This window comes from Sceloporus occidentalis, unplaced genomic scaffold (genome assembly GCF_023333645.1).
Source record: "Sceloporus occidentalis isolate IW3139 unplaced genomic scaffold, rSceOcc1.0.p SCAF_10, whole genome shotgun sequence".
Taxonomy (NCBI): Eukaryota; Metazoa; Chordata; class Lepidosauria; order Squamata; family Phrynosomatidae; genus Sceloporus; species Sceloporus occidentalis.
The window spans coordinates 33076499-33103353 of record NW_028316990.1 but is presented as its reverse complement, the minus strand read 5'-3'; the positions used below and the strand labels follow the sequence as shown (position 1 = coordinate 33103353).

Genomic DNA, 26855 nt, shown 5'->3' with positions numbered 1-26855 from the left:
AGAGAGAAGAGGGAAGGAAAATGTGCATGCACAAACACTGTACACATCAGGTCCAATAAGGTGGTTACACTTCCAGATATGGAGCCTACGGGGACAGAAAGGAGTGAAGTGGGGATCTTGAGGTTGCTTTTAAATCTGTCCCTTTTGACATTAGCAACCTGAAACATTTTGACTCAAGAGGTGGAAAAAAACTGCTACCCAGGCTTCCTATTTTCTTGTTTAAAAAAGAAAGAACATGCTTTAAAAGTCCTTCACAGATCACAGCAAGTGTTACTCAGACAACTCCGCCACAGACGAAAAATAAAAATACATAGGACAAGTCACAGCACTGCACTCAAAGGCACAATGCATTCTGCCCGATACGTAACAAATACAGCTAAACAAACCATAGCAAAAGAAGGGGAGGAAAGAACCAAGAGATACAAAAGGGGGAGAAGAAAAGAACTGAAACGAGAAACGAACAACCTCCTGGTGCCTCCACTGAAAATTCTCACCTCTACCCCTTCCATGGCAGGCTGAACCAAAACAAGAACAAAAATTCACAGCATGAACAGCAATGGACAAAAAGAAACCCACAAATGCAAAAAGAAAAAAATTATGTGTATATGCTGTGCTTTCAGGACTGGAGTCAGAAACTGACTTTTTAGTAGGGATATGTTCTCACCTCAAACTGAGAGAATGGAGACAAGGAACATCTCCCGCACTCGGAAATGCTCTCCTGAGGATGGGGAGGAAAAGCATCTTTTTTTTTCAGTTTGCTATTCATATACATGCCGAATAAATACAACTTCCCATAAAGATTTTTTTAAAATGTAAACTTGCGCACAAGGGAGGAAAAATAAAGAAGATTAAAGATGAATGAGACAGTGAAAGCAGCTTTCAGATTATTTGGGGAGGCAGACAGGGCCCACATGAGACAACAACGAATGAAAAAGAAATTCCTTTCAAGACATAATAGGGCAAGAACTGTTTAAAAAAAACAACAGACTAACAATCTTTAGTCCAACCATAAACACAGCAAACATGTCTGGGAATACCTTAATAAAGCTTGTGCATTAAAAATAGTAACATGGGCCCCATACAGACAGGCCAAAATAAAGCTGCTTCAGGTCACTTTGGAGCAGCTTTGGTGCAGCTTCTAGACTCTTAGGACGCATGCATCATTTAAACAGTATACCTCCAAAGGGACCCGAAGCAGCTTTATTTTGGCAGTCTGTATGGGGCCATAGTTTTGAATGCATGTGGCATCACGAATGGGCAGAGGACAGGGACAATTTATATTTTTTAAAATCATCACCTTGATCAATGTCCTACACAGGGATTTACATTGCACAGAAAGAGCTACCGAATGAAAGTAGTTTTCTGTGTTAAGCCTCTTGTAGCATAAAAAGGGGGAAAGAAGGCAAAAAGGAATCTAGCAGCATCTGAAAGACCGATTTTGCAGCATGAGTTTTCATGGACACCAGTCCACTTCTTTCATGTGATACAGAATGATATTAAAGCCCTCAAGTTACCATATTTCTACAATTGTGGGAGTGGGAAACAATGCAATAGGATCCAGAAAGATCCCAATTATGATCCTCAAGCTGAATTTTCAAAGGGTGACAAAGGGACACCTTCTTCTAAGGTGACAAGAGGTCTTTCAGAGCTTCACAGAGGTCTAGTGTTGATATGTGATAGTGATAAATCTGCTTTCCACAAAGCACTGCTTCCTTAGAATGGGAAATGCAAACCTCTTCTATGCAAATGCATATGAAGCCATAAAGATTTTGGTTTTTCCCATCCGTTGGTATGAATGGAGATCAGAGCATTGATGTGCAAACCGCCATACAGAAAGGGGAAAAGGGGTAGGGAGACAGAGAGACTTAGGCTGCATCCATGCTGCAGAAATAACCCCCTCTGGCACCACTTTAACTGCCCTGGCTCAATGCTATGGAATTCTGGGAACTGAAATTTGTTGTGACCCCCGAGCAGAGCTCAAACTGGGTTGTTTCTGCAGTGTGGATGCAGCCATTTAATTCTTCAAAGTGACAGAGGAACGGATGATATTTTCCATTGCTCTACAATTTTGGTTTGGCTTGTTCAAAGACACTTTGCTCATAGCTTCGTAGATGAAGAACAAGTCTGCACAAGAGCAAAGCCAACTGGAACACCACCCCTGGATATATCATGGAGGCTTATTTAGATACATGGTGAGGAAATAACAGCTATTCTATTTATGATTCGCTCCATCTAAAAATAAGGAGCTGCTTCTCCTGTAACACAAGAATTTTCATGATCCAATTCACACAGAGAGAACAGACAAAGTCATGATTTCCAACAGCTTTTATGGCAAGGAGACAAACTCATAATGGGATGCTGAATGTCACCCCCAAGGCAAGCAATAACTTTTGGAGCAGCTCTGTCACACACAACTGTATCTTAACCCATTTAAAATGGCTATGTCTACTATTAGTCTGTTATTATGTTCAGCAATGCCCCACAATTATTAGCAGTGAAACATCTACTGTGGAAGCATGTTAGAATCATACAGTACAATCTATATAGCTCGGCAAAGAGAGCACTTGGAACCCACACAGCTGGTTTTGTGGCCCTGGGCTTAATATGTGCTGGGTTTTTATTTTTAGAAAAACACAAAATGGAGATAATTTTGTCACGATTTTGCCCCATCTAGGTCAATTAAGGCCCTGGAGAGGGCTTTTTTCCCCCCAATAAGAAGAAATAACCCATATGTTACCTCCATTCCCCCCACCCCACATTACATAAAGTGTACATATTATGGTTGTCTAGACAAAAATGCTTCCCTCTAGGCAACCATTTATGTCCTCAAGAATTTGGGGGATGTTAGAAATTCCAAACTGTAATAGCCCCTTTCAAAGTGTTTTGTAAGTGGGCAAAGTGCATTCACCCAGATGCTGTAGGACTGCAATTCTCACCATTCCTCACTCCTGGTTAGGATGTCTAGGACTGATACAAATTGTACACTAACATCATATGGAGGACTATACAGTCGGCCCTCACCTTACGCGGGGATCCGTTTCGGATCCCTCCGCGTAAGGCGAATTATGCCTATGCTCAAGCCCTATTGGAAACAATGGGGCTCGTGCACGGCGGCGCGCAACGGGCGCACGCGCCCATTCAATTGAATGGGACGCGCCGCCCCTTCTGTCCCACGGCTTGAGCGCATAAGCTCAAGTCCGCGTAAAGCGCACCCGCTTATGACGCGGGTGTGCTGTATTTTGCCCAGTCCTGCCTCAGTATACTATTTGATCATAGATTGGGAGCTGGGAAAATCTCCACTAATGTGAACTTCAAAATCACAGCAGGCCAAATTTAACAGATTATTACCCTACCCACCCCTTTCAACAGAGTGAGCATGGTGTTGTGGCTTGAGTGATGGACTGGGACTCCAGGAAATCAGGTTCAAATCCCTGTTCAGCCATTGAAACCCCACTGGTGACTTTAGCCAAGTCACACTCTCTCAGTCTCAAAGGAAGGTAATGGCAACCCTCATTGGAACAATTGCCAAAAAAGAACTCTATAATTGGTTGGTTCAAAGTTAGAGTTGACTTGAAGGTCCAAAACTGTGCTTCAAAAGAGATTTTAACCATATTAATTACTGGAACGCAAGGTTCAGAGAAGGCGTACTTCTAGATGCTATTCACTCCTGTGCAAGAGTTGGGAAAAGGTGATAGCTTTCATGTCCTTCTTCTGGCTGGCTTATATGAAAGAGATCCTGGAGAAAACAGGACTTCAGTTTGCATCAACAAAGCTCCATAGACACCTACTGGGAGCAAACATGATGTTCCTATTTCCTTGCAGTCTCATTAATGTTGTTAAAGGGAAGAACACGTGGCCCTCTATACATTATTGGACTGCAGCTCTCATTAATGGCTATGCTGATATGGGGTGATGGACATTAGAATCCAACATCTGGAGGGCCAACCAGTCCCAACTCCTGGTTTAAATCATTGTGCCTCTGCTTGTCAGAAATAAAAGATGAGTGAATGGTGTCTCTCAAAGAACTGCTAACTCCAAGCCTTGGTTGTACTACAGTAAGGCTTCAAAGGCGGCGTAGCACATGCTCTACGACTTTACTAACTAGCAGTATATTCTCCTATGTGCGAGTATGCTGCCATTGTAAAGTGATCTTAACACATACCAAGTATTCACACTTCAGGCCAGAACTATATCCCCTTGTAAGATTTTCACTCCTCTTTTTTTAAAAGAATTAATCATATATAAGAGTTTGTGACAGAAAAGGCTAATTAAGCAGAGAGATCATTGGCGCAAAGAAGTTGTTGCTATTGTCAACTACTGTGAGACCAATGGTTTTCAATTTTGGGCTCTCAAGACACTGCAAAACCCGTAGAACATCTAATTGTTGGCGATGACAACTAGTGCTTTTCTACTTATGATTCTAATTTGAGAAAAATTAGTGTTTTCCACAAAAACCCTGAAAAATCTTTACAAGATTTGAATTTTCACACAATCCCGTTTCCAAAGTAGTCTTGTTTTTATTTCCTATAACTCTGTAAATACAAAATGTATGTACTAAATCTAGTACAATATGTTTGCACTTCAAAGAGAGACAGAGAATATTCCATGCAGCATAAGTTCTGTGCAAGAGAAAGAAAATTCAGTGCATTAATTTAAGAGGTGTGCTCCTGAAGGATGGATGTTTTTCTTAAGGACCAAGATGTTTTTTCTTGGGGATGTATTACTGTTAAAGACAGGGTCTTGGCTTCTAATTTAATTCAACGAACATTGGATGTGTTTCCAATGAAATTTACAGTTCTCTTGGCTACAGAGCACTCATGGCAAATACATCTTGAATTCAATTCACTCTGAAAAAGAGGGAATTCCTGAGATGTTCTTTCACACATTCAGAAGCAAGGGTCCTTCTAGACGGCACATCAGTACTATGGTGATATGTCAGTAATGATACTACAATATCAGTAATGGTAAACACCAATTCTTAAATAACACAAGAACACTACCCAATGTTTCTTTATTCAACAGCACCTCTCTGTTTCTCTCTCACACACATACACAGCGCATGATACGGAGTCAATACACTGGTAATTCAGAACCAAAGCAAACAATTATCAGTTGCACTTCCCTAATATTCTGCTCCGTTTGTCATACCCAAGAACAAAAAACTGCCAACTTACATTTCCATCACTCCTCTGTCCTCCTTTATGTGTAATGACTACTACTTCCATCCATTTACGCAGGTGTTGCTGTAAAAAAAATTCAATATTGAGTGAACATGATAATTATTTACAATAAGAAAATCTTATATGATAATTAGGAGCAAATTGTCATTTTTGAGATTTCAAATTGTTGTGTTTTTTGTTTTGTTTCTTTTGTTTTTAAATGGGGGATGAATCGTTCCAGAACCAAGTGTTGTTACAAGTCTCTCCAAGGGTTATTTTGGTGTTGAACACTGAAACTCCCCTCTGAAATATTTGGTAAGTCCTATCTGTAACACTACTATTAGCAAAGTTTCCAAATGTACAACCACTGATCAAGGCAGTCACCCATCTCTCTGACTTCTTGAAAAAGGGGCATGTTTTTATGCCAACATAGCATTTCTCTTACGCGAATAATTTCACATTGGCAACCAACTGGATCTGTTCACTCCCGCTTTCCCTCAATCTACCCAAAATGCCAACTACAACTACTACAACTACAAACTGCAGAGAGAGAAAAATTCCTTGCGCAAAATCTATTCAATGGCTTTTAAGCCTTTTCTCAGAAACATTTGCTTTCAGGGTGCCTTGTCATAAATGGTAATTCAAGCAGACTGATGTCCTTACCATCATTTGATCGCAGAACTTGTCATTAAAGGAGTTAGGGAAGAGTCTTGTTACTGAAGTCAGGCGGTTCACAACATTCAGTGTCAAGCTTCGGTAGTCACCCAGCATCATAAGCAAAGGCCTCATGTGCGTGTGAATCTGGTCGACCTCAATTGTAGCACCTTCCAAAAACTGCAAGGGAGTAAAACAATCTCCTTCAGTCCAGAAGTAGTTCTATTCAAGCATTTACCATATCCCTATTTTACAATGCATACTTATGCCAAAAACGTATGTGCTAAAAACCTGTTGCAATAAAAAGGTCTGTCTTTGATGGAAGGATAGCAAGGGGCTGGGTGGGGTGTCATTTGATAGATCTTTTCATTGCAACAGGTTTTTAGCACATAAGCTTTTAGACAGGGTTTTAAGAGAGTGCTATTTTGTTATGTAGGCTATAAAGATGATGATAATGATGATATTATTATCATGATGGCCCTCTAAATGTTTTGTACTGCAGTTCCCACATCTCTTACGCTTTGGCCATGATGGCTTGTACTTCCAGGTGTTGGAAGCCCCAAACATCTGGAGGGCAAAAGGTTCTCCATCCTGAATGAATGCTCCACTTTCATGACTAGCCAATGTCATGAATAATTACAGCGTCATCTTGTTCACACAAACGCTATCATCAAGATGAAGGATGGTCAACAACACCTACAACAAACCCACCTTCCCAAGTTCCTTGAAAGCATTTCAGCCCTGCCAGCAGGAAAAACAACGATTATCTACAAAATGAGCCCAGGGCCTATTTTTCTTTGCCTTAATGCCCTTTTCAGCCCTGCCATTCCTTCAGAATTTGATGCAAACTATAAGCAACAATCAATAGTTACATGAGCCATTTAGGCACTATAATTAAATGCATTAAAGTTACATTATAGCTACCACATCAACAACCCACTCCCCAGATTATGGGGCCAGTGGCAGCATGACACCAGGAGAGCACCTTAGGGGAAAATGTTCTCTGCCTTGGAGGGGGGGATGCATCTGAGATGTAGTGGAAAAGCTAATGCCCCAAACTGAGCCATTTGCAAAAGAAAACAGAACAACACCCAATTACACCAGCACCATGCGAACACAGATATAAACAGAGCAACCATTAATCCCAGTGGCAACACAGCAGCCTTGTTACTTCTACTCTCCAGAAAAAGAAAACCAAAGTCAATACAAAGGTGCTTTGTCTCAGTGCCACAAACCTTTCTCATGCAAGCCTCGCCTGCCTCCTGGAGTTCATTGTTTGTTGAGTTAAGTGCCTTGAAAAGTGCAGCAATGATTTTCTCTCTGGACTGTGGCAAGTAATTGCAAGCAGCTAAGGCATCTGCAAAAATCAAAGAGAAAACGGGCTTCCTTATTAACTGGAAACTCAAAAAGGTGAGAAACAATTCTTTGTTTTTACTTCTATGTCACACTCCTTTGATTTCTCCCTAAATTACTGAGAGCTTAACATGCTTTGCCAAGAGCAGCAGGCTGCAGAAGGAGGAGGTCAAAACAAAATATGATTATGTGTAGTTTTATAAGCTGGCCATTTCCAAAGAACATTTGGAATTCCAGACCATCAGTGTGGCTGAAGAGCGGAAATGTTCTCAAGAGAGATGAGGACAATAGGTTGAAGAGTCAGAGTCAAGAGCAAATTTATTGAAATCTGCGTCCCGAGCAAGTGGTTTTCATAGACATATTGTTCTGAATATATACAGCCAGAAGGACTATAGCCACCTTAGTGAATCTGTTTAATACATCTAGATACAGATATAGTCTCTCTCTCTCTCATTTTCACTCTCTCTATAGCTATAGCTTCTGTACTTGTCTTCAAGTCACCTGTCAGTTTAAGGCAACCCCATGAATTTCATAGCATTTTCATAGGCAAGGAACACTCAAGAGGTGGTTTGCTATTGTCTCCTTCTGAAATACAGCCTACAGCACTGGGTATTCTTTTGTGGTCTCCCATCCAAGTATTAACCAGGCTTGACCCTACTTAATTGCCAAGATCAGACAGGATCTGGTAATTGTAGGGTGTTTAGGCTCCATCTATAGCTTAAAATAAACCATGTATTTGCACCCATCTATAGTTTATTAAACTAGTCAACAGTTTAATATAGCCCTTTTTAACACTCATGAACCATAGATCTAAATTTCTTTTAGTCCTTTTTAGAGCAGACCCGCTGCATCCATTAAATTTAATTATTTATGTGTTGTGTCACCATTGAACAACTAGCTTAATGGGTCTAGTCTAGTTGAGATTAACCAGCAGCATTCCAGCCATGCCCCCTATGTATTGACCTACAATGAGAATGCAACATGCTGGCATTTAGGGTCACAGCTATGGTTACCATTATGGTTTGATGCAGTGGTCCTCATACTGTGCCCTTTAAGAGATTTTGGAGTTAAGCTCCCAGAAGCCTTAGCCATGTTGGTCAATAGTCTGGGATTCTGGGAGCTGAAGTCCAAAATCCCTTAAAGAGCACAGTTTGGGGACTATTGGTTTAATGTATATTTCCTACACTTTCCTGCTTCTCCCAAAGATTTCCCATTTTCACCCAATTTCAATGGGAGGAATTTCAATGTCCCTCAAGAGAAGTCAAACTACTGGCAACCAGAGCATGTTATTGTTGCTTTAAAACATGGCAAGGGGGTGAACTATTCGGAGGTGAGAACATTGCAAGAGGCCTACACTGGAGGTCTATTTTTATATGGATTTCTCAACAAAACATGACTCTGAAAGCCTAAGGCTACATGTGGGGCATGGACTGCATGATTCCCACCCTTGGTTTATACAGTTAAGTTGCCACTCAGCCGATATTACAGTAAATAATATAGCACTTTACAGCCTTCTTAGAGGTGCCCACTGTTTTTGTATTAGGGCATCCCAAGTGTCAGATCTGCTGCCATCCAGACAAAGCAGCCTATCACAGCTAGACTCCAAGTGTTATGAACTTACTTAGTGCAGCAATTCGAAGAGGTACAAGTGAAGGAAGACTCTTGTAGCAGGGCAATTTCATCAAGGCACTATCTTCAGCCTCACACAAATTCAAAAGCTGGAAGTTAAGACAAAATGTTTAGCCTATGCACGCACTGCTTTGAACAGAGACAGACAACAGACAACCTGGGAAGAAACTCTTCAATACTGACATTGACTCTAACTTTCAATTACTTTGCTAATTGTTTTAATAAGGCACCTTAAAGCAGAATACAAGCCAAAACATCAACTTTGACATTTCAGAAGGCTCCCTTGTCACTGTTTTAATTTGACTAGGCGAACACAGCCTGACTTGTAAGCAATTCCAGATGATTTAAAGTTTGCATTCTATCTTACCCTAGACTTTGAACAATAAGGAAAGATAGCACAGGCTGAATAATCCAATTTCAATTCACAAGTGAATCTGAACAAGATCAAATGGTTTCCAAAACTCCTGGTCTTTTATTAAAATTGAATTCCATTTCACCTTACAGACAATTTCACAGCAAAGCAGGACAGCAAAAGGGGAAAAATGAGCTCTTAACAGAAAAATGTCTTCAAAAATAAAGGAGCCTTAGCAAAGATGTGGCACAAACATAATCACTACACCTGATTGGCAGACAAAAGATACAACAAGATAAATGCACTCCATTTTGCTTCCCAAAACTGCAGTATGAATAAGCTTTAAGCTGAAGGTGTATGATCATGTAAGCCAATGCCAAGTACCTCCGTATAGAATACTTTGTGTTCGACAACGTTTAGATCCATGGTAAAAAGTCTGGGTTGCAGAGTGGTACAGAAGGTGTTCCCCTCCATCAAACCAATCTGAGCATTTGCTGGTTGATGCCTAAGCAGGTGTTTTTTTGGAGGAACCATGTCTTGGAGAACCTATAAAATAGCACAGTGCATAAGAAGTGTGGTCATGGTGGCATGTAACCACCACCCTGATTTTTCACCTCACAGAGAATTATATAAAGGCTGACGAAACCCAGCTTCTAAGTATTCATCCACATCAGGAGTACAAAAGAACCAAGAATGCTGAACATAAAAATTCTAGGCCACTCTGTTAAGCTAGTTTTCTACTACCAAACAGGATTGGATTGGACTGGTGGGGGCCTGAACTCAGTAAAGCATTTACCAGTATTTATTTATTCAAAAGAATTATACTTTTCCCCCTATTAAAAAATCTCAGTAAACAGACTAAAATATATATATTAAATATCCTTTTAAAAGTTAAAACAGCTTTAAAAGATTAGAACAAGTTTAAAAGTAGCATTGAAGGCTGAAGGCTTTAAAAGCTTTGGACACAATGTCACATTACAGGCTGTGATGACTTTACAATGACAAAGATATCTTACTGAGATAATACAGAACAATGTTAGAGAACTTTAATGGATGTGCAATGGCGTCCCTTTGTGCAACGGGGGGTTCCAACCACATAACTGGATTCCACAATTAGATGATCTGTTACGCAATGGGGACTCCTACTGCACAACAGAAGCACCACAAAATGAACCTTTCCGGACATGCAAGACACCCATGACTCTGTTGCTGCCCTTTAATCTGGATTACAAGTGCTCTGTGACTATGCTAGGGCACTGTTGCCATGACATTGCACAAGGTCAGCCTGTCCTACAACGTGCTGTGCCATAACACATCATGACCACTGTGCCATGACCACACTGCACTTGTGAAATTATCATGATTGTATGTCAATAACAATGCTCCCCACTCCTCAGAATACAACCATTGTGGAGCACCGCAATTCTAAACTGTACAAGTGTAAATTCCAAACAGGAGGTCAACTTTTATTTCCACCCACAACCTGCAGACTCCAATGCTCTAGTGCACTTTGTTGCAAACATGTCAACCAGATTTCAAACAATTCACCTTCAGTCTCACCTCTTTGTGTGGTTCCATGATCACCGTGACACTTTTCCCTGTGACTTGAGCAAGCACTTGCAAGGAATGCATGGCTTGCTTCCGCACAGTTGAGTTTGGAGAGGTCACTTCACGCACCAGGTCATGGGTCACGTGGTGGAATGACTTCTCCTGGGCTGTGAGGATGTCTTCTGTTTTCTCTTCATCCTTCAGAGGGGTCGCACATCTGATCAAGAGCTGCTCAAGGGTGGTTTTGGCCATTGCAACAGCTCCGTTTGACACCTACACAGGTTACAGATGCATTAATGCACCAATAATACAAGCTTCAGAGTGACTCCAATTCAGCAGTGGAAATGACCATTTTGCAAAGAAAATCCTAGTTTGTGGACATATTAGAAGGCTTTGCAATTCAATAAGAGAGATAAAATACTACCCAGATCAATTTTAAAAGCTAGAGTGAATTTAGAAGTGAATACTTCCAAAGCAAGAAGATTCCAAGAACACCTTGAATGTAAAACCAAGGTTCCTGGAAACTGAGTCTATCACTAAATTGTATTGAAGACATTCCAGTTATCTTTAAAACTCTAGTTTATCTTGCCTCACTGTAATTTCCTGCAACCAGCGTTAGTCTTCAAATCTGTAGTTCTTAACCTTTTCGGGGTCATTGATCTGGTGGGAGCTACGACCCCCCCCCAAGAAAAAAGTAGTTAAGCATAATTTCAAAATAGGACTTAAAGCAAGGGGGGGTTGCCACTAGTGCCTCATTGATGGTGACACATGGACCTCCCCCACAGGTCCACACATTACATGTTAAAAAGGCCTAGTTTAGATACAAACTTTTCAGAACAAATCAACTCTTCTTGCTTTCAGTGTGATTAAGGAAGCAGTGACACAGATGTTAAGGCCGATCACGGTTCCTTTCTTGCCAGGGCTTGGAGCTATGGTTTATGATTTGGTTCAAGTCCTGGTTAGCTTTAACCATGGTTAATGTCACTGCCTATAAATTCCTAGGACAAGGGGGAGAAAATTAGACCCAGGATCTCTCTGGTATCGTTAAAGGGCAAACACATTACATCTACACTGCTCTACATGACTTCAGATAAGTAAGCACAGGCATACATCCATACCTGTAAAACTATTACCAACTACACTCACTGTGATCGTCTAAGACTGAGAAAGACAATGCAATCATTAAACAAATGTACACAGAACCAAGTCTTGTTCCTTAAAAATGACACCAGTATCTCCATTCTCTGAAGGTTTCACACAGGTTTTAGACTACAAGAGGGTTGCGTGGAGAAACAAGAAAGCAATAAGTTACAGACAGCCGACATCAGGACACTAACAATAAGCAATTTATAACTGTGTCAAAATACCTCTCCTGTTAGGTCCATCATGACAAATAGCAGTGCCTTGAGGAATGTCTGCTGGTTCTGAAGAACCCAAATGAGAGGTAACCTCTCCATGAGAAATTTGATTGACACAACACCTCCTAGCTTGGCATACCAGGCTTGCTCATAACAGCAGGCACAGAGACGTTCCACGATGTATGAGAACAAGGGAAGCTGGCAAGCCTAGAGGATGTGAAGAAAACAGAATAGAATTCGGTCAGCCAAGCACAGAAAAGCCCAGCTTCTGTTCAGAAAATAAGATCACATTCATAAAACAGAATATTTTATGAAGGAATGTACATAATAACATGGCACGAACCTGTGTTAGTCTATGACAGAATATATGCAGGTGATGCACATTCCATTTGCAAAATAAATAAACAAATTAATAAAATATGCAAAGAACAGAGTGATTTAGGCTCACCATAAACCACACACAGATATGAGAACTCTTTTCATTACCCTTTCCTTCGATCCCAGAATGATGCTGGCAACGTCAAATATCACAGCGAGCGCCACCTCTCCTATTTTGCAGAGCTCCTTCTCTTCATAGGCCATGCAGATAGCAATGGCATCTATAAGGACCAAGGGATCCATGCCTTTAGATCCATTTTCTTCACTGTGAAACATGGCTGTGCTGGGCTGACTTCCAACCTGATAACACTGAAGCAAGAAAGGACCTGGAATTGGCAATAAAGTAAAAAAGACAAAGAAGCAAAGAAAGACCAGGAATATTTGATTAGAAAGGGACACAAAAGCATCAGAGAGAGGATCTACCAAGTTCAGCACCCTGTAATCTGCCTTCCCTGCAAAGGCCAAATCTAATGATTCCAAGAAACCCATAAGCAAGATATGAAGGCATTAACCCCGCCTGTCTTATTGCCTCCCACTCCCATCAACTACTATTTTAGAGGCATTCTGCTTCTGAACATGTGAGATTCATCCTATCAGTCTTATTTATCTTTATGAGATTTATGCTTCACCTCATAGCTATCGTGGCTAGCAGCTGTCAACACATATTTTCTCTACAAAACTAGGCAGTCCCCTTTTCAAGACATGGAGGCCAAAGATCATCAGCACCACTTGTGGACATGAACTTCATTAAACAGTTCTGTACTTCTTTTGCTTCTTGCAGATCTCTTGCCTATCAGTTCTATTAGGTGACACTGCCATCCCTTGTGTTTTCTACCATTATACATAGAAACATATCACACTATCCACTGTCTTCACATACATAAGTATTAGGACCTTTTTTTCAGAGGGGTGGGCAGCATGAACCCCAAAAGCCCTGCATGGCCCTCAGCATGATTCCATGCAGTCCTTGGCCTAATTTGAGACATCCTTCAACAAGAATTTGAGACATCCTTCAACAAGAATTTGAGACATTCTTCAACAAGAACTTGTTTCAAGATTCAACTAGAGGAATCTGTGGCACAGACAGATGGAGGGAAGAAGTGAAAACGGGTGGCATGGAGATGACACAGAGAGAGTGAGAGACACACACAGAAGGAGTGATGCAGAAAGAGAAATAAAGAAAGGGCTGCTCTAAAAGAGAAAGGAAGGAGTGGAAAAGTGAAAGAAAAGGTGTCTTCATCTATTTTTTTCTCTGGCCTCACACTCTGCTTGCTTTAGTCTCATCTACTTCTATTAAACAGCCTTCAACAACTGCGGAAAGGCAGGTGGACAACTGTGAGAGGCTGTGGGCCCCACTGTCCTATCCAGGGACCTTAAAAGTCAGCACCCTCTCACACACATATGTATCCCCCTCCCTAAAAAATCTGTCTCCCCATGTCCCATAGGGAACATGGGGAGTGTACATTTTGCTACATTTTAGGCCCAGGAGAGGACTTTCTTCCAGCATGGAGTGTTCCAGCAGCCAAGCCTAAGTGGCATATTCATATTCTACTGTGTCCTCCCCACGATCCCCAAAACTAAAATGACCTACAGTTTTATTTAAATGTATAAAAAGGTATCTTCTTCCTGACTACATAAGCTAACATTTACTCACCACACTGCTGGGCTACTGCCACCATGGTGTAATGCCGAATCAAGCTGGCCACGAAAGGAAGAGCACTGGGGCGCAGATCTTTGATCACTGCAGACATGAATGCCCCTGTCAATGCTTGCTCAAAGGTTTTTCGGGCAGGTGTGTCCTGGGCTTTATACCGATGAGAAATGATCACACTGGGAATGGACTTCTCTGTAAAACTGCAAAGACCAAGGTGACATCTGGAGACGCAATGCATACTTTTTGTGCATACTTTTCCCCCCATAAAGAATTACGTGATAGAATAAGATTATAGTGGTGTGATTTTTTAAAAAACCTTTTTAGTTTCAATGTTTTTGCAATATACATTTTATCCAACTTTTTATTTTAAATGCTGGGCCCCTTAGTAGGAGAAAGCTGGGGTATAAACTAAATGAATAAATAAACAATATCTTGCTCTAATCCAATTCAGTGGTCATTTGTCCAGATCAAAGAAAATAAATGTAACCTAGGACACATCAGCAGAGAGGAAACCTAGCCTCAAGGTTCATATTAGGCCACAACCCACATCCACCATTTAAATTGGATTGTTGTAACCATGCCAGACATGTCAAAGCTTGCAACCAAAAAGGAAATATTGCAGGCCAGAGGTGGTGTGTATTCTCTTGACCACAGCTATTAGATGTCACTGAGGATGCATCCCAAGCCTTATATGATAACTTAATTTCATCTTGAGAATTTTCAATCAAAATGTTCACAGCATTACAAAAAAATGTACTGGTTTTAGATGGGTGAGTCATTCTCAAGAATCCATCAAATTTCACAACACAGAACTTCAATCTGTTTCACACTAACACAAGCTCTGAGGCAGATAGAATGAGTTAGGAACTGGCTCAAGTCTTGTCTCTGAGACAAACCACTATATCTCAGCATCAATAACACTGGGATGATGGGGATGTGTCCCAGGCTACATTTAGTTTAAAGAAAGAAAGAAAGAAAGAAAGAAAGAAAGAAAGAAGGAGCAATGCAACCAGCACCTCTTCCATAAGGCTTTGGCAAAGATTAACAAAGCAATGACTGAATTTAATTGAATATTCCCAAGTGAATCAGAAGTACTAAGTCACAGCCAGTCCAATCTTTAGGCATATTGAGCAGACACCTCTGGGCAAAGAATTTGGGCATCATAAAAAGGTAGCAACTAGCTAGTCATTTAAGTTATTGTTGTATTTTACTGCAGGGCAGAAGGAACAGGCATACGTATATGGGATTTCTGCCTCAGGTGCCAAAATTAGCTGCCTGGCATTGGCTATTGTGAAACCTCACTCAGGTTACAGGTGACACTTGCTGATCAGCTTGAAGTACCAAATCTGGCTTGTTGTGACAGTCTTTGTTATTGGGAACCATCCTCTGTTCTTGGTTACCATAAACATTTTTGAAGGACAATATCAAACATCCCAAGAGATTAAAGTAGTGGAATATTGTTTCAGTTTTTATGAAGTCAATCAACCCTTCATCTGCTGGGCAAATAATGGTATAAGCAACAAAACCCAGTTACTACAGACCATCACTTATGTCACACGGACAGGCACAGTATGTTTGCCTGGTTTCCCGTGTCCACATTTCTCAACCTTTTCGCTCACCAATTTATTTCCTTGCTTCCTACACTATCCAATTGAACTACAGATTATCCAGCACACCCCAGAATTTGATCTCATGGGCTAACCTCAAGACTTTTTTGAAAAACAAGAAATAAGCTTACTTGGGGTGTGCAAGAAGCTGATACAAAGCATGCTTGTTATCGTCCAGGCTCATCATGGCCACCAAAAAGCACTTGATCACCTCCCAAGCCTGCCTCCGATAGTATGGCTCTGTGTTTGCACTCTTCAAGCAGTCCAAGGCAGTCTCAATGGCCTATAAAAAGCAGAAAGCATTTGCTTCAATAAAACCAGAAAAATGGCAGAGTTTCTTGACTGTTGGGCTATTACACAGCCTAAAACATGCCCAAGCAGCACCTGCTAACTTACTTTGTTTTAAAGAGACAGAGGTAGTGTCCAGAGTATAATTAAGGATGGCCTGCACAGTTAAATGAAATGTGTAATACCTGTACATGCATTATTAAAAAGTCACAACAGCTTTGCTTTATTAAAAAATAAAGATCTCACAATAGGAAATAAATAATGCACACTGGCTAAGGCTGTATAGCCTCTCCTTTTTGGATTACAATTTTCACAATTCCTGATCAGCATGGGCATTATGGGATCTGCTGTCGCAAAACTACATTTTCCAAAGCTCTGTCCACCTGTTTCCTCCCCTGTAAGGCAAATGTATAAGGAATGGCATCTTAGACCCTGAGACCAACTTAATGACAATTTGTGTGAATCCTTTAATGGCAATCACTCTGTGAAGCTCCAGAGATCACGGTTTTGCCAACTGAAGGCGGCCCAATAGAAGTTATCCTCTCTTCTCACAAGCGACCTACACAGCCCTTTTCTTTGTAGGCACACACTGATACAGTTTGGCTTTAAAATGGAAAAAATAACAATAAGCAACAAAAAACCCAGTTCCCTCTCCTCCAAATAGGGCACTGATCAGATGCTGCCCAACTGCAAAATTCAGCTGAGAGCCATGAAATAAGAAATTTTGTTGCCTAACCGATTGCGAAAGGAAAATTCAATCATCCATACTTAAACGCTTGATTTAAAATTATGTAGATAAAGTGACCTTTGAATACTTTGGATGCTTATCTTCCTCCACCCCTTCTCAGCTTTGTACCGAAATATCTTTCCAGCCATGAATTAAGCTAGCCATTTGTACCTCGCACACCATCTTTATCAAGTTCTCAGTGGAAGAAAACCCAGCACAATGAGTTTGCCACAGACCACTGGGGTGGAACTTCTCTCACTACAGGATTAAACACAATAGATGGATTTCTTCTGTCGGCACTCCATTCCAATTGCGCCGAGTTCAACGGCCTTTACTTCTGGCTCCACGGATGCATGGTCTAAAGTGAGATTGCTTCCTAGTCAACCCCAAGAACCTGATACCCATTTTATTTATTTTGTGCAAGCATATCTAAAAACACTTCTCATTTGCTGACCAACTGGGCAAAGCAAGAATCCTAGTCAATAGGAAAAAATATTATGCATAAAAATATCCTAGCTGTTGAATCCAGAACTAGGTGGGAGTGAAAAGGAAGGGAGGGGAAGAGATTCAGCCAGAGGTTTCACCGACTTTGAGGCAAGGATAAAAAATATCCTGCCTGAGTATCACATGTCAGAAAGGTCTATTTGTACAGCGTTAAAGGGAAGGAAAGGTAAAGGCCAAGTTGGATCAACACTTAAACACTGTAACTTGTCAAATGCAGGCCAACAATTCAGGGGCTCACAGCTGGGATGGGGGCACAATGCCAAGACTAAACTAGTTGCCCAAGACTGCCCATCGTACAAATGGAAATACTCTGCGAAGAAAGCACACACAGCTGAGTCAAGATTATAATATCCTGGAGAGCAACACAGGGAGATTTAGGTTCAAGACTGAAACTTTGGTATCCAATGCTTGTGGAATTGGTGCCTCAATCCCTCCCTGGTGCTAAACTGGAGGGTTTCCCTCTCCACAGCACATTTTCAGCATGCACACGACAAGGGGGCTAAAAAACAGAAAGGGACATTACCAATTTTAAAAGAAGAAGAAAATCCAGTAGAGGTACACCACTGAAAGCTGGTCACAACCCAAAGTATAAATACAATCATTAGACAGTAGACATACAACCTTAGACTGTGATTCTAAACACACTCAATAGTGAGTAAACCTCCCACTTTAACACAAGAGGATTTGCTTCTGAGTAAACACGTACAATTGCACGTAATGGTCCTAATGACTTCATTGTAATCTCATATAGCTTTACAAAAAAGAAAAAGGAATTCAGTAATCCCTGTTATATCAGAGAAGGGGAACTTGAAGCCCTCCAGCTGCTGGTCTCAACTTGGGATAGAGGATTGAGAATGGGGCTATGCTCTTGAATGGAGTAAATATGCTCTTTCCTTCCCCCAGCAACTCAATGGAGCTGTATCTTCATGGCCTGAATTGCCTCCCCACCACCAAGAACCACAGCAGCAACCAAGTGGAGTGTAACAAATGCTGGGAGTAAGGGAGCACAAGGGCAAATTAATATCCTTCTGTGGTGCATCCAAACTGGGACATATGTGCATATCAACTGCACTTTTGTAGGTGTAAATCACTAACAGGATGCTGGGCAATGAGTAGCACTGAGACGCCGTTCCATAATTCATGATCCAAAAGGACATTAATTTACTACAGGCAGAAAAAAATCCGCTTTACCTTCTCCATTGGGAGCTGGATTGAGGCTTTACAATCAGAGAACTCCGCTGTAATACTGGGCCCTTGAACCTCTGTCACAACATACTGCAACTTCTGTGATTCTTTCAGCATCTTCCGGTTACTTCCACCAAACTTGCCCAGCACACGATAGGCAACATGGGAGATGGTTTCGGCAGGATTACGCAGGGTCCGCCACAAAGCCTTAGGATAAAGATTTAAAATGGCCACATTTGGTTTAGAATGTGTCCATGTTCTGTACTGTTCTCTACCACAGTTTTTTAAATGTTCTAAACTGTCCTGGAATCAAATCTGATGGAGGGCAGTAGGATAAGATCTTCCACCAAAATAATACATTCCCAAATAATGTATCCTAACATACATTCTTTCATATATTGAGATTATGGTGGAAGAGATAAGAACAAACACATAAGGGGGGAAAGCTAGGCTCTTAGCTAAATCAAACAAACAAAAACAAATCCAGTTCTCTCTTTTCCAACCCTGGAAAATGGTAAGTATTTCTAGCTTTGTATTTATGTGAGATTACTTTCCAAGAAAGCTCTGGCTTCTGAAAATCTCCAGATCAATCTGAACAAGTGCTTTCTCTACTGTAGCACAGAGGTAGGGTATAGTCCAGAACCTAAAGAATCACATCATCCAATTCTTTCAACACTACAGCGGGCAGCAGGAGGTGACAGGGAGTGACATTTTGCCTCCAGTCACCTCTCAAAGGTTTGATGAAGCTGTTTCAGAGTGGGGAGCCCTCCCAAAAACAGCTGGTTATAGGATCACAAAAGGATTTTTCTTTATGTAAAGGTATTCTTCAGGCCAGTCAGGGTCCCAAGGGCCAAACTGGATTCATCAAAGGACCACAGGTAGCCTACACAATTCCTACTGTGTAGCACAAAACAGAGAGAAGACTGAAGTGAAGCAGCATCTGAGTGAACACTGTCCTCTAGTGACCATTTCTGAGAACGGTATATTTACCTGCATGAGTTCAGCACGCACGGGTTGAATGTGATCGTACAGAAAATCCGGCTGTAAATTATCCACACACAACTCAAGAGTCCGCAAGCCTTGGCTGACCAGCGTTTGAGATCCATTTAAAGCTGACACCAAAGGATCCATCAACATTGGCAAATAAGGAAGGAGGGAACTCAATCGAACCGGGACAGTCAGGCAAAGCTCTACGAACAAATCCTTCATGTGCTGCTTGTGCAGGCCACTCTGCAGCATATTAAGACCTGAAAGGCAACCGGCGGCATCAATCAAATCATAGACTTCCCACCAGCGACTATTCATTTACAATTTTCTATGCCTGCCAAGTAGTAAATGTCCTCGGGGCAGTTTACCACATACATAAAAAGGGCAGATCAATAAAATCACAACCCAAACAAATAGATCAGCCCCAAACAATATCAAGAGTGTTAAAGGCCAGTAATAAAACTTACATTGTAAAATCTAAAATAAAATAAAATAAAGGCCTATATGCCTGCTGGAAAAAAAACATATGAGCTCTGTGGCTAAATGTTACTAATGAGAAGGCCAGGCAGACTCTCTTGGGAAGATATGCCACAGATGAGAGAAGCATTACTAAGCAAGTTCTTTCCAAAGCAACACTGTGGGTAGGGCACCCACGGAAGATGCTTCAAAGATCATCATAACACAACAAGAATGTATTGCAGAAGGGACTCCTCCAGACAAAATGGTCATGAGCTATGCATGTGTGTGTCTTCAAATTACCTATCAACTTATGGCGCTCCATGAATTCCATGGGGTTTTCTTAGGAAAGGAATACTCAGAAGTAGTTTTGCCAGTTCTGTTCTCTGAAATATCACCTACAGCACCCGGTCTCCCAATCCAAGTAGTAACCAGGGCTGACCCAGCTTAATGTTTAGGTGACTTAGGCCCTCCTAAGTCACCTGCAGTTGTGTGCCTTCAAATCGTTTCTGACTTACAGATACCCTAAGGCCAACCTATTATAGGGCATTATTGGCAAGCTTCTTCAGAAGGGTTTGCCATTGCTATCCTCTGAGGCTGGGAGAGTGTAACTTGCCCAAGGTCTCCCAGTGGGTTCTCATGGCTGAGCTGGGATCTGAGCCTGGGTTTCCCAGTGTCCTAGTCCAATGTTCAAACCATTAGACCACACTAGCTTTCTCTTTAGTCACCTACTGACATTTAAATAAATGCTTCGGTGGTGAACTTTTTCTTTGGGAGTCCAGAGCTTGGATGGGCATCTTTTAAGACTCTTTAGTTGTACATTTCTGCATGTCAGGGAGTGAGAACAGATGGCCTTTGTGCTCCCTTCCTTCTCTATAACTCTATCTTTATTCTGACCTTGGAGTAAGTTTGGTAGCAGAGGCAAGAATTCCTGATACAGGAGATCGTGGCTCCCTCCTCCAATAGATCGGAAGAGCGCTCGAAGCAGTAAGAAGTAATTGTAGGGTTCCTTGGCAGTCTGGGCAAGTTCCATGGAGCTGTTCACTATCTTGTGCAGATGTGGCTGTTTAAATAAAAAATGAAAGAGACTTAATTGAGTTTCAACAATTCATTCTGTCAGGTTGACTAAATCGGTGATTTCTCAGATGCAAGGTTTCTTCTGGGAGTCGATAGCGATGCAGTGGGTCTATTACAGGAAAGATGGAGGGAAATGTACAAGCATAACATCTTAGGCCAGTGATGGCGAACCTATGGCACGCGTGCCAGAGGTGGCACCCAGAGCCCTCTCTGTGGACACATGTGCCGTCACCCCAGCACAGAGTTTGTTACTAGAAAGCCAGAGGGACATGGCACTTTGCAATTAATAAGTGGGTTTTGGGTTGCAGTTTGGGCACTCGGCCTCTAAAAGGTTCACCATCACTGTCTTAGGCTCTTTCCATCCATCCCTTTATTTCTGTCCTGCCTCTTTTCCACAATGGAACTCAAGGCAGTTCAGAAAAGACAAAATAATTGCAATAAAAACACAATAGTTAAAACATACAAAATCAATATTAAAACAGTATTAACCACAGAATTAAAACCATATCCATCCAGCTACTGAGACAAAAAGTACACTCATCCGGCTATTGCGACGAAAAGCCACTCCATAGACATGTAACCCATGTCTGGCATTTGGCATAATGGGTACAGGTTGAATTGCCGTTATCTGAAATGCTTGGGACCAGAATTGTTTTTGGATCTTTTAGGATTTTGAAATACTTCATATACATAATGAGATATCTTGGAGATGAGACCAAGTCTAAGCATGAAATTCATGCATGTTTCATACACACATTATACACACAGCCTAAAGGGAATTTTATATACAGTATTTTAAATAATTTTGTGCATAAAACAAAGAAATATCAGAGAGCAAAAGGGTCACTGTCTCTGCAACCTATGTGGACAATTTTGAACTATTTCAGATTTTGGAATTCCAGCTAAGGGAGACTCAACCTGTAGCAAGAAAAACATGCTACAGCAACTTATCTACTATGGTCAAACATCTTTTGACCCAGGCACACACAATTAACTTAACTTAACCTCCAAACTGAGTAAGAGTGTCAATGACAGCAAAACTGTTTGTTTAATATTTATTCTATAAGTTTATAGCAACTTTTTGGGTTCTTATCAATTTAATTAAATTCAGGAATCTTTCCTTCTGTAAAAAGAAGTCTGAAAACCAGTTATAATAAAAACCTTTACAAAGCAAACTTTAAAAGTGTAGGTCTTTTGATGCAAATATTTTTCTGTTCTGATCCCTCAAGCAATCATAGTGTCAGCCTTTGTTTTTCCTTATATCCTCTGACAGTTGAGCCTCACCAGACGAACACATAACACTCAAATAGATCACTGTCATTAAAACGCTGACATTTGGATTAAAGTGTCCTCCCAAATACGAAGTGGGGGGGGGTATTAAAAGCCTTGCGCAGGCTATTTCAAAGAGAGTGGGTGGGAGAAGACAGGGAGACTCATCCCAGGTAGGAACTCTGAAATAATTATGGGTTTTATTAACATCTAAAGGCCCTAGACCTTGCTCCGCAATTGCTGTGAATAGCTTTCATCGCTCAAATTAAATTGTCTACTCAAGGCCACCCCATCAATTCCTGAGAATCAAATAATTTAACAGGCAAGGAGCGGTGATGGCAGTATATCACACCATTTAAATTGGATTTGCCGTTTATGAAATGAAAGTGACCTTGATTCAGGATGGAGGGGGAGGAAGCTGAAGAAAGGGACACAATGCGCCACGTGGCGGATGCCTTACACTTCGTAGAATTCTCTCCAAGACAGGCAGAATCGGAGTGAAATGAATAGCCCACCAACAATGAGGACTTCCCAGAAGATGAACAAACACTGTTGTCAATAGCTGGAGTCCAGTGGAGGGCATCTAGTGATGCAACTATCTGTGTTCATGGAAATGGGAGAGGGGAAATCTCATCCCCCCCGCCCACACACACACACACTATAGCTGCCCATACACTCCCCAAAACAGTTCCAGTGAGCCAGAAGCCCTCCCAGAGCTGATTGTTTGGTATTTACAAGCTCTGCAGAGATGGTAATATATGTATGTATGTATGTATGTATGTATGTATGTATATGGTTGTGTTGGTAGTACAGCACTAGTGCAATATAGGCCAAGACTTATATGTTTTTCATAATGCATCCTTCCAAAAGCTACAGTCCTATAAAGAGGTCCAACCAGAGGGAAAAGATATCGTGCCAAGAAACACTACTGAAAATAAAGCTGCCAAATACTGGCTAGGATTCCAAGAAGTACTCCAGGTGCCTCTTTGGAATGAATGCAGTGAATTGAGTGGAATTTCTTTTTTCCTTTTCCATCAGCTTGAATAGTGAATGGCCCATGGCCTACCAAAAAACCTGAGTCTGATTGTCCTTGCTATTAATGTGCCTTCAAGTCAACTCCCAACTTATGGGGCTCCATCAAATGGTTTCCTTGGCAAGGAGGTTTGCCATTGTCTTCCTCTAATGCTGAGGGAGTGTGACTTGCCCAACGTCTCCCAGTGGGTTTCCACTGCTGAACAGGGGTTCGAACGCTGCTCACCCAGAGTCCTAGTCTAAAAGAGAATTTCCTTTCTTGGTAATTCGAAGAAATTATAGGCTTGAAGAATCAAGGATCCAGCTTTATGGAAACAAATGCATTTCTGTCCCACACCCAGATAGACCTGAATCTGAACAGAATGTTGCTATGAGTTTACACCCCTTACATTCTGACCCTGAACATCTGCAGTCCTATTTCAACACTATGGCACATGTACTCTGCTAATAACTCTATGATCAAAGTAACTGGTCTTACTTGTTCTGGCTTTAGCACAATTTTGTGTTAAATTTCTTCACTGACTATCCTTTTTTATTTTTGGACTAGTTGCTATACTACATGTTACAGGCAATGCTTAAAACAGTAAAACTAAGATGAAAACTTCCTTCCAGAGTAGGTGCCTTCAAGGGATTGAGGAAAATGAATAATATTGGCATTCCAGAATATCACACCTGGATACAATAAAGAGGAAATCGCTACTACTGCCCATTTTCCAGCTTTACCTTTAGCATCTGTTCATTTTCCGCTGCAAAGAGTGAGACGGAGCCAAAGACCAGCTTGAACAGTTTAAGATACAGGTTGGACAGCTCCACATTGGAGCCCATTTCGGGCAACCGGTCCAGAAGATACTCCACCAGGATTGTGGCAAATAGAGCTGAGGTAGTTGGGTTGGCCAAAAAGGAATTGGCAACAATCTGTCAAAAGAAAGGCATACAGACATTAGGAGCAGCCACCAATGGCAGTACAGCTGATTTTTAAACTTGGTGGTTTCAGTCCCAAAATCACTACCTGGAGAGCATAGTTCTTAGAGATCCTTTCAACCATGTAAGGAACTGTCGTCTGAAAAATTTCTTTAAAAGTCAAAGGATTCATCATTGTGAAGACACCAGCAAAATGCTCCAGGACTTCCTTCTCTTCTTTCATCCGGACCGTCTGACAATTTGCAACCCGAATGTACGTCTGCCCATTCCCGGCAATTTGAACCTTTTGTCGTGGAGAAATATAACAGGACCCAGTCAATTTTTGATAATTATATTACACTTGCTGTTATATATTTATGTATTTATTTGATTAATTGATATCCCACCTTTCTCCCAATAATGGGACTCAAGGCAGCTACCAATATAGTTAAAACAATACCAATTAAGAACAATACAAAAACATTCATAGTAGTATAACTATAACATTTTAAAAAAACAATTAAATAATTCATAAAGTTAAAACCTTACGCATTAAAATATTAAAATTCATTAAAAGTCTATATACAAGCCTTAATAACAACATCATACAGCATTAAAAGCCCAACTTTAGACAGATTATACAGATACCTGATAAATATCCAACGCCTGCATTGCATATTTAACCAGTTTTATATAGATCTGTGTCTCTTTCGGTTGCAGCTGCTTATTGGGAATGAACTGTGCTTCTAAAAGAAATCCAAAGTGGAATTACTTTTCGCAATCCAAGCGCAGACTCAAGAAATCAAATTGCAACTGTTACGACTGCCACAATTATGACTGCAGTGGGTAAATAATAATAATAATAATAATAATAATAATAATAATAATTTTATAGGATCGAGGTGGTTAACAATGATAAAAACATAATAACATAAATAACAAGAATTCCTAACCCCAATTAAAAACAGAAAACATCAAAATGCAGTCAGATTATTAAAATTAATACTCATTAAAATGAGGCAATTGTGGGAAGAATAGAACTGCTTAACACTTCTACAAACAGCTGGGGATGAGAGGAATGGGTATCAATGAGCTTTCATGCAACATTACCACCAGGCGCTTTGCAAGAAGTGATGCCCCACGTGATTGTCTTAACGCCGCAGACCAAGGTTTTGACCAAGCTTCGGCAATCGGTGACTTGGAATGTTTGCTTGTCTTCCTTCTCCTTCTCCCCTTGTTTCTCAAACACAGGCCCCGAGGCAGGGGCCAAGGGGGTGGCAGGGGCAGGGGAGGGTACAGGAACCGGAGCTGTGTTTCCTCCAGCTGGAACACTGGGCAAAGCTGCTTCTCCTGCCCCAAGTTCCGACTGCGGTTTGCACTTCTTAAAGATAATGGAAAGTTGATAGCGAGCAATGGTGTGAAATTTGAGGACAAAAACCTGAAAGGAAGAGAGAGACACATCCATAGTCATAATGAAATACTCACTATATATATTTTTGGCTATTCTACTTATTTCAATTGTTAGATTCATTCCTGACTTTCTTCCAGTGTTCTCAGGAAAAAAGAGGTGCCTGTTCCCACTCTGAAAGTTTATCCCCCCAAGGCAGTAAAACAGACTTTTTTCTGCTGCTCCAGAGACTACAAACAAACAAAATAAGCTTCCTTTATATACCACTTCATACCACCTAAGTAGTTACTTTCACTTCATTTGGATTTCAGTCACTTAAGAACCTAAGAAAATCCAAGGTGACTCATGTTGGGGACCTATCTAATCCAAAATCCATTCACATAGGAACTGATCAGATGTCAATAGGAGGACTGTCAGATGGACATGAATGCACCTGCATATCCCCTCTGATACTGGCAGTGATACCGGAGGCCTCATTCTGCATGGATTTATCCAACTCCTTTTTCAAGCCATCCAAATTGGCAGCCATCACAATGTCTTGTGGCAGTGAGTTTCACAGTTAATTGATGTACTAATCCCAGCCTAACCTCCTCAATATCTCTGGGTAAAGAGGTTTTATGTTCAAGTAGATATGGCCACTTTCTGATTTCCCACAATGCCAAAGAAAAATTCCTTCTACCTCCAACATCCTCATAAGGATATCTCTGCCATTTCCATTTTCCTGTTCGCTCTTGGAACGAATACAATCCACCAGGTTTAGCAGAAGCTTGCAGGACATGGTCTGGATACTGCTAGGTAACGACTCATCATCAATGTTCTTGGCAAATAACTGGACAGCAAGGGAGAGATCATTCAGTGGCAAGTGCTGCCGGACATGATGCACCAGATCTGCCAATGTACTATAGGCAAGGGGCCTAGGAACACAGACAAATGATAGACAGTCCAGTTACACTAGCAGAATTATTTCCAGTTTGTTTTGAAAGGTAAACAGCTTTGCAGGTTGGGCTCCTATCCATGCAAGCCCTTATTCAAACACGATCATGCCATGGTATATAGACTGTCAGTTTTCTGTAATTTTTTACCCCATAGATTCTTCCATTTTTAACAAAAACACTGCTGTAGGAACATGTATAATGAAAGTTAAGTCTAAGAATAGCATAAATATAATACCAGTTAAAACATTTAGCTGTTTACCTAAATGGCATACGCATGGAGAAAGGAATGGAGCTAGGCATGCTCATTCTCTCCATCCTTCTGTGCCTTTGTTGTCTGGTAAAAAAAGTATGCCTATCTGCATAAAGCTAATTGCACACATTACCCATACAGTTGG

General features: G+C 41.1%; 1 protein-coding gene across 4 annotated transcripts in view; it reads right to left on the bottom strand.

Annotated features, from left to right (window-relative positions):
- The window catches only part of LOC149306417 (transformation/transcription domain-associated protein), a 129208-nt gene that overhangs the window by 90322 nt on the left and 12031 nt on the right, over positions 1–26855 (bottom strand). For 2 of the 4 annotated variants that reach the window (XM_089476956.1, XM_089476957.1), the window contains exons 14-32: positions 26205–26439; positions 25228–25555; positions 24766–24863; positions 24227–24421; positions 23941–24132; positions 20737–20902; positions 19387–19643; positions 18403–18603; positions 15824–15975; positions 14086–14285; positions 12540–12757; positions 12063–12260; positions 10708–10968; positions 9532–9693; positions 8788–8884; positions 7049–7170; positions 5823–5993; positions 5175–5243; positions 495–515 (exon numbers count right to left, since the gene is read on the bottom strand). In XM_089476956.1, coding sequence (XP_089333082.1) covers positions 495–515; positions 5175–5243; positions 5823–5993; positions 7049–7170; positions 8788–8884; positions 9532–9693; positions 10708–10968; positions 12063–12260; positions 12540–12757; positions 14086–14285; positions 15824–15975; positions 18403–18603; positions 19387–19643; positions 20737–20902; positions 23941–24132; positions 24227–24421; positions 24766–24863; positions 25228–25555; positions 26205–26439 — 3343 coding nt within the window. Of the gene's footprint in view, positions 1–494; positions 516–664; positions 719–5174; positions 5244–5822; positions 5994–7048; positions 7171–8787; positions 8885–9531; positions 9694–10707; positions 10969–12062; positions 12261–12539; positions 12758–14085; positions 14286–15823; positions 15976–18402; positions 18604–19386; positions 19644–20736; positions 20903–23940; positions 24133–24226; positions 24422–24765; positions 24864–25227; positions 25556–26204; positions 26440–26855 lie in introns of all 4 variants that reach the window. The other 2 variants (XM_089476959.1, XM_089476958.1) reach the window with 2 other exon arrangements.